The 8,491-nt window shown below is 39.5% G+C and overlaps 1 protein-coding gene across 1 annotated transcript; it reads left to right on the plus strand.

Annotated features, from left to right (window-relative positions):
- Nucleotides 1-840: 840 nt before the first annotated feature.
- On the plus strand, nt 841-8,491 carry mettl1 (methyltransferase 1, tRNA methylguanosine). Its single transcript, XM_054617186.1, has 6 exons — nt 841-1,088; nt 1,524-1,651; nt 1,763-1,947; nt 4,825-4,938; nt 7,062-7,163; nt 7,986-8,491. Exons 1-6 carry the CDS (start codon nt 1,009-1,011, stop codon nt 8,100-8,102), a joined length of 726 nt encoding a protein of 241 aa, XP_054473161.1. The 5' UTR covers nt 841-1,008; the 3' UTR covers nt 8,103-8,491.

Consider the following 8,491-nt stretch of genomic DNA (forward strand, 5'->3'; position numbering starts at 1 on the left):
TTGCACAGCATCAGTGTTTATTATACTGAAATTGATACTTGTTTTTCACTTGACTGTTTAAATTCTTCTTTATGTTACACTTCTGTTCTAAGAGGCATATTATGTAGGCCTATTCGCTAGGCTAATGGATACAATTTTACTTTGCAGATTAAGAGAGCTAAACATTTGGTGATCTTTGGGGATACAATTTCCCCTTATCAATCATACCACATATAGTAGTGAACATTGTTCAATTAATCTTGACCACCTATAGTGTTCCCAGCCTGGGGGTCATGACCCCAGAGGGGGCTGCAAAATGATGAGCGTAAGAAACATGAAGCGACTCAAAAATATTTGTCTTATCACATATTTTTTTTCTTGTTAAATGTTTGATCATTTAACCTCCTGAGGTCTTTACTACTACTACTATAAGTGGAATTAAACCTGGTCACAACACGTTGGTCATTTTAAGTATATTTTGCCATGTAGAATAAGTTAGTTTTTTGTTGTTTTTACATATTCCACCCATGCAATGGCCCCTTACCAGACTGAATTAAAACAGTACACCTGTAAGTTATTCCCACAGCGGCTCCATTGTCTTTACACTCAAATTTAACAATCTGAGAATGAACATTTACTATTGAACTGACCTGTTATGCTATGTGACTCATAGATGTGCCAATAGATAATATAATATAAGGACAGAGACATTTAGTAAGTACACAACTTTTTGTTTTTTTAACTGTTTTTGCAGCTTCAGGGGAACGTGGTGATAGTTTAACCTCAGTAGAATGTAAATGTAGAACCAGTGGCTGCTTAGAAGCCAACCACTCTCATCCAGGATGTAAACAATACAACGAACCTGGCAACCCACGAAGCGACGCCTGCGGATGACGTCACATCGCTGCGACTCATAACCGGTGTGGTGAACTATCCAGAAACCAACGTGACTTACTTGGACTCGAATACGTTTGTTTAATAATTAAGTTTAATAATATTTTCGGGACTGACGTCTCAGTTTATTACAACATGACGTCGTCAATGCCGCAGAAACGTTTCTACAGACAGCGAGCCCATTCTAACCCGATGGCTTACCACACCTTTGACTAGTGAGTGGTATATATGGACCATGTGTCTAATGACCATGTGTCTAATGACCATGTGTTTAATGCTCCACACATTACATTACATTACATTACATTACACACAGTGTAACAGTGTAACAGTCAGTCCCTACTGTGTGCTCCTACCAATGCATTAGAAAGTCAAGTAGCTGCTCATTTAAGTCTGGTGGTATGTAGCAAAAGTTCTGTTTTTAGTTGCATATGATTTGAGATATTTATCTGAGATTAGTATTTTCACCACAATATAATGTAAAGTAGTTGCAAACACCAGGAAATGCTATATTTAACAAGTTATCCGTACCATCACCTTTCAGAACACCTGTCTCTGTTACTGATGATGATCCACAGACTTCAGTCAGCTGTTCTGATGTTTCTTATTGACAAAATGGTTCAGTTGAAAAGCTGCTCTTTCCTCCTCAGTCCTGTGTGTCCTGAGGAGATGAACTGGTCCGAACTGTATGAAGACTTCTTCACTGGCAACATATCTGAGAAAGAGACCGCCCGAGTTGAGTTTGCTGACATTGGATGTGGATATGGGGGGCTTTTAGGTAGTTATGTTTGCTCTTCTGACCACAAACAGTTTTCACAGATCACAGTTTTGCTCTCTATTGACCTCATGTCCCTTTCTCTCATCTCTGTGTGTCTTAACCTTCACTCAGTGGAGTTATCGACACTTTTTCCAGACAAGCTAATCCTGGGCCTGGAGATCCGAGTGAAAGTGTCTGATTATGTTCAGGATCGTATCCGATCCCTGCGTGCCTCGGAATCAGGACGCTATCAGAACATCGCCTGCATTCGCAGCAACGCTATGAAGTATCTCCCCAACTTCTTCTCTAAAGGACAGGTAGGCCTGCACCTGTGTGTCTGCCTCTGTGTGAGGACACAACAGACGGAGAGTTAATTGCTATCGATTAGATGCTTTGATGTTTGATCCACTACTGAGCACTCCCTGACAACATCCAGTCACGGCTCTTTCCCAAATCAAAAGCATTATTTTCAGCCCAAGTGTGTATGAAAAGAGTTTTAACTTACAAATTACAAAAATATCATACAGATCTTTGTTTCCCGTATCCTTTGGTTTGATGTCTAAGATGACAAGGGCGGGTTTACATGGGAGTTAGTTGAAAGCGAGGAGCATTGGTATCAGATGCCGAGGGGCACTGACAAATTGTGGTATTTGACGAGTTAGGATTAAGACCGGGTTGCACACCGACTGTTGTGAATTAAGTAATTAAGTTATAGATGTAGGTATTGGAATTATTGGCAGTATTGTTGCCATCAGAATGTATGCCCACGTTATATAGTAAAAACAGTATACCGGCTCATCTCAACAAACTGCATGGCTGCATACAACTGGAGGTGCATATTTTGTAAACTCAGTGGATCAACGCTGTATATAGAAAAATCCTCCAGTTTTACCAGCTTGGGAATGTTCATGCGTTATTCTAAGATGATTATGATCTATGATTAACCTTGAAGTCACACCAGATAATTTAGCCACTTATGTTGTGTTACTCCTTTTGTTAAAGCAGACGCAAACAAACCGTGTAACTCTGTTGCAAATAGTTAGCTGAATTGGAGCTCATAAGCAAAAGACGTGCGGTTCTACAACAGCGTATCCAGCGTGGCCTCTTATAACATTCTCTTCCGGCGCTGCCAAGGTAACAAAAATATCCACATTTCTAACAACATGCTCAACATATGGACTCAATGAATATGGGGCGGCTGTGGCACATGAGGTAGAGCGCTTGTCCCGTAACCGTTGGTGGTTCAAACCCCTCTACCGGCAACATGCCGAGGTGTCCTTGAGCAAGACACCTAACCCCAAGTTGCTCCCCGGGCGCTTCATTGCAGCCCACTGCTCCTCTGGGATGGTTAAATGCAGAGAAATAATTTCCCCATTGTGGGACTAATAAAGGCTTAATTATAATTATCATGGATTGCTCATTAAATCTAGGATTTCACAACAATGGGGTCCTTGACTGACACGCAAGGCAGCTGAGTATAGAGCAGTGCAAGACGCCATTTATCCGTTCCAATTAGCCGCGGTAATCTATGACTTGTTGAAAGTCGCATTAGATTATGCAGTGTGGGCTTAGTGTACCAGGGCATATTTAGGTACCCTCGGTTAAAAAACTTCACTTCAAATGGCCCGAGCGGGTATAAACTGAGAAATGAACATAGGAGAGTAATTGCTAATTGACACATTGATGTAATATAAGTTGTATAGATGTTTAGTAAAACACACAAATTGATTACATTTAATATTATTATTTCGATGTGCTATGTCAGGTAATTTAAGATAAAGACACTTATTTCTATAGCCTGAGTTAAGGCCTTTTGCCAAGATGAGATTGGATATGTTTCTGAGAGTTTAAAGTTTGTCTTGGTTTTGCATCAAGGCGCTTTATTTAGCAGTGACACTCCCTTCAGCTCATTCATGACTTGCATCTCTTGACTCTCAGTAATTCACCAGGGTTGAACATGTTTCTAGCTGCAGCTTGTATTAGTATTATCATCTTCCTCGTTTGTGATTAGAACAAAACAGACGTAGAAGTAAACCACCAGACGACCACCTGGACTAGTGTTCAGAATCTAGTCCCAATCTTTCTCACATGCTTGATGTGTTTCGAGTGATGACACAGCATATTCTAAAGACATGAAATACTTTTTTTCACCCCCTCTTCTTTGTATGTTCTGTAGCCAAAACTGTTTTTCCATCTACCATTATCACCAAAGCAGCCCTGAGGCTTCAGCAGTCCCTGGTGATTATCCCCACGTCTTTCTGTCTGTACCTGACATTATTTATTTTAACTAATGAAAAGTTACTGGAATTGTTTTTTTATGTATCAGCCAGACTGATATCAACGCAATCTTCACTTGTGCACTTGTCAAAGAGTGAGGGGAGATAAAATTCAAGAAGGGAAATTCCAGTTGCGCAGTCAGCAGCGTTTAAAAAAACCAACCACAAAGCATAACAATGAGTGCATTTATTTTTTTGGATAAAAATGAAACATTCTATTTGATCTTGTGTGGTAATGACACCAAGTAATGATTTGAGTTCATAATAAAGCAGTCCATGCCCCTGCAGCAGCCACAGCCTGGCAGGAGGCGTTATGTTTTTGGGTTGTCTGTACGTTCGTACGTGCACCGGCTCGTTCACATGAATTGAAAATCTCAGGAACGCCGCGAGGGATTTTCCTAAAATTTGGCACAAACATCCTATGAACTCAAGGGTGAACTGATTTGATTCTGGGGGTCAAAGGTCAAGGTCACTGTGACCTCTCATCTGTCCCATTCTCATGAATGCAATATCTTAGGAACACCTTGAGGGAATTTCATTTAATCCGGATCAAACATCCACTTCGACTCAAAAGGAGATATATCGCTCTGCAGCCATTGGTTCAGAAGTCATTTTGACTTTTTGTGACCCGTCTTGAATAATAGATGTTAAATAAAAAGTTAGAATCTGAAGAACTGATTATCGTCTTGAAGCTAAAAGTCGCTGTGACTTCACAAAACCATAATTCAAGAATTGATGTGCTGATTATGACAATTTCACACAAATGTCTAAAAGGATAAAATGATGAAGTGATTAATTTATGACTGACGTGGATGTGAACTGCAACTTGATTGTTTGGAAGATGCAAACAAGCGCGGTCAGGTATTTCTAGTTTATCTGTGTTAACTTTACGGTTTTTGATCCTTTTTTGTCTTTCAGCTCAGTAAGATGTTCTTCCTCTTTCCTGACCCTCACTTTAAGAAGACCAAGCACAAGTGGAGGATTATTAGTCCCACATTGTTGGCAGAGTACGCCTACACCCTGAGAGTCGGGGTATGTATATACATCGAAGACTTGTTGCAGCTAGTGCTGAAACAATTTGTCAATCAAACGAAATTGTATCTGCAGTCATTATTATAATTGTTTTTGATTTATTGAGCACGGATTCCAACAACAACATTTACTGGGATGAGGATGAAACATTTTAAATTGAATTCATTTGGGTTTCATACAGTTAGTTGGTCAAAACTAGAAATGTTATCTTGAGCTTTGAGAAAGAACCTTTTAGACATCATTTTGGACTGATACAGATTCATGAAAATAGTTGTTAGTCGCAGCGGTTGTTCAAGCTAAGGTCATCGTCGTTGAGTGTTTTTCACAATGTTTGACTCTGAATCATTTTTTAAATGAAAGATTCACAGATGTTAACTCAGGATATTTTTCAAAATTGAGTTGTAACTTACCATTTAAATGGCTGAAATACCATAAAAGAAACCCTCACTTGCCTTTTGTGGTATTTCTCCATTGTCATCAAATGCCATGAAAAGAGTACAGCCAGCATAACATTGTGTCCGTCTCTTAGTGCTTTCCAACATCACTAGACTGTCGGTTGTTGGTTGGCATGCAGCCACAATCCCATTCATTCCCACTGGTATTGATTTAAAACAGGTCTCAAATATGCAGTTTCATTTTAATGCTTAATGATTTCCTAAAAACAGTTGTGGCGCTGTAGTTTTTATAAAAATGCCACTAAACTGCAGCAAATGGTGCAACTTTTTGGGACTATTTTCAGCTCCGGACTAATGCAAATCTGGAGCAGTAGGGAGTATTTACGGCAGCAGAACAGTGTACTCACATTAACCTATACTGCCAACGTAATGAATGAACAGGTCGCCGAGTGTAACGGTGAGAGCACATTGATGTATTTTTATTCATTTTTGAACAGTGCAGCTCTATGGCACAGAGAAATAAGATATGACCGGTAGTATCACCAGCCTAATTCTTTAAGATACAATTGTCCCATTGTAATATTATCAGATGTTTTTGAATATCTGCTACTAAGACTTTTGCCACCACCCAAACACAATGAATGAGAATTGGACTTCATTCATTGACTTAACTTTTACTGAAACCCAACTTCAGTAAAAGTTAAACAAGAGGTCATTGCAGTGTGCAGAAATCCACAAATTCACTGGAATACAATTGAGCAACCAGTGTGGCCTGCAGCTGGTTGACGTTTGCACACACCCTGTTCTGCCTGTCAGAGCAACAGTGAGACACTCGAATCAGACACATTGCTGATGTAGGTATTGGGAACAAAGGAAGGCTTTGACTATATTTGGCTTTATCGTTTTTCCTTGCGTGCGTGCATTGATACATTGGTGTGTGTGTGTGTGTGTGTGTGTGTATATATGTGTGTGTGTGTGTGTGTGTGTGTGTGTGTGTGTGTGTGTGTGTGTGTGTGTGTGTGTGTGTGTGTGTGTGTGTGTGTGTGTGTGTGTGTGTGTGTGTGTGTGTGTGTGTGTGTGTGTGTGTGTGTGTGTGTCAGCTCTACAAAGGCCCTTGGCATTGGCATGCAGCCATAACTGTCCTGGTGGGTGGGGAAGCTGTCAAGCAAATGTTCATTTGTAGAGGCAGTTTGATACCAAAATGAACCTCCATCAAAAATAACTGGAGTTTTTTTTACTATTGCTCATAAGTGAACATCTTTTGAATCAGACTACACCTGAGTTAACGAGTGTGATAAGCATGACTGTGCAGGTACACTCATCCTCATCCTTTCCTCTCTGAAACAAAACCCATACGTGCCGATGTGCTCTTGTGTGGAAATCTGTGCCATTGCAGAATTTTCTAAGAATCCCCTTGTTCCAGTAATGTTATCTGTAGTGTCAACAAAGTAAACTACAGTGACAGGTGATTAACCTCTGTGTTGTCTGTAGGTTATTTTTATCTTTTTTAGCAAGGACTATTGCTCTCCTGAGATGATGAAACCAATAAACTATGATTCTGAAATGTTGGACAGGATAAATAAAACAGAATAAACCAGAAGTGTATTCAATTTATTCGCTAAATGCCATAGGTTTATCTATAAATGGATGTGTGTTTAGCAACCAGTGAAGCTTGTTTAACGTATTTTTTCCCCCTAACTGTGTTAATAACCTCACTGTGTCTGTCAGGGTTTGGTTTATACCATGACGGATGTGGAGGAAGTGCACGTCTGGATGGTAAAGCACTTCACTGAACATCCACTGTTTACACGTGTCGCCGATGAAGAACTGGTACGTTGATCTGGAGCTTTTCATCCCTTTGTCATCTGCTTATTGAAGGAAAAGAGGTCGAACACCTGATCTGAAATTATTGGAAGGAGTAGTTCAAAATGCTTTTTCACTATATTACCGTATTTTCCGCACTATAAGGCGCACTTAAAAGCCTTTAATTTTCTCAAAAAACGACAGTGCGCTTTATAATCCAGTGCGCCCTATAGTGCGGAAAATACGGTAGTTAAATAATATCACTCTCATTTCTTTATACTTAATATGAGGCAAAGCTACAGCAATCAGCCGATTAGTCTTATGCTCCATTTAGGCAATGTTAGAAACAATGGAAGAACAGAAATCCTCCAGTTTTACCAGCTTGGGAATGTTCATGCGTATATAAGATGATTATGATCTATGATTAACCTTGAAGTCACACCAGATCATTTAGCTACTTATGTTGTGTTACTCCTTTTGTTAAAGCAGACACAAACAAACCGTGTAACTTTGTTGCAAATAGTTAGATGAGAAGATTGTTACCACTGTCGGTACAGACATGAGGAGCAATCTTGTCTAACTCTCTGCAAGAAAGCAAATGTGTAGTTCCCAAAATGTTGGACTATTCCTTTAAAAAGTTAGTCATGTTTCCAATATTGACAGAATGAGAGTGAGAATGGTGGGTTTAACAAAATAACTTAAGTTCAGTAACTTTTTTCACGGGTAACAGACTCAGTCTCCAATGATAGTGAGTTTTAAGTCAATGAACACTGTGAATACACAAAATCAAGTTGCGCTTATCTGCGGCTACACCCTTTAATGTTAATGTTTTTAATCTTATTTTGACAGGTTGGTGATGTGATCATAAATCGTTTGGGTACCTGTACAGAGGAAGGAAAGAAAGTGCAGAGAAATGGAGGGAAGAATTTCCTCGCAGTTTTCCGAAGGATTGAGGATTCAAACTAAGACCCAACAGTTTGGCCATGCAATGAACTGAAATAATGGTCTTATGCAGTCAAGTATACATGGAGGATAATGCTGCTCTGTGGATCTGGAGGCTGTGGCTTGTTCCCCAGCACATAAACAGTAATATTAATGGACCAACAGTTACATCACACAAGGGTTTGTGTTTGAGTTTGTTTCACATGGTTTATGTATTTCATTTCTAGACTTACAAAAGACAGCACAAGGGGTGTAAATTATAAAAGCATCTCTATTCAGACTGGACTTGACGTGATATGTTTTGTATCGCTTTTTTTAATTGATTTTTAATGAGTCCCTTCTGTTTCTTTTTAAACTTCAGAGTTTTGTTTTGGATTTCCTGTAAAGCTTAATTCTTTTACAACAGAAAACAG

Source organism: Anoplopoma fimbria, chromosome 17 (genome assembly GCF_027596085.1).
Source record: "Anoplopoma fimbria isolate UVic2021 breed Golden Eagle Sablefish chromosome 17, Afim_UVic_2022, whole genome shotgun sequence".
In the NCBI taxonomy this organism is placed as follows: domain Eukaryota; kingdom Metazoa; phylum Chordata; class Actinopteri; order Perciformes; family Anoplopomatidae; genus Anoplopoma; species Anoplopoma fimbria.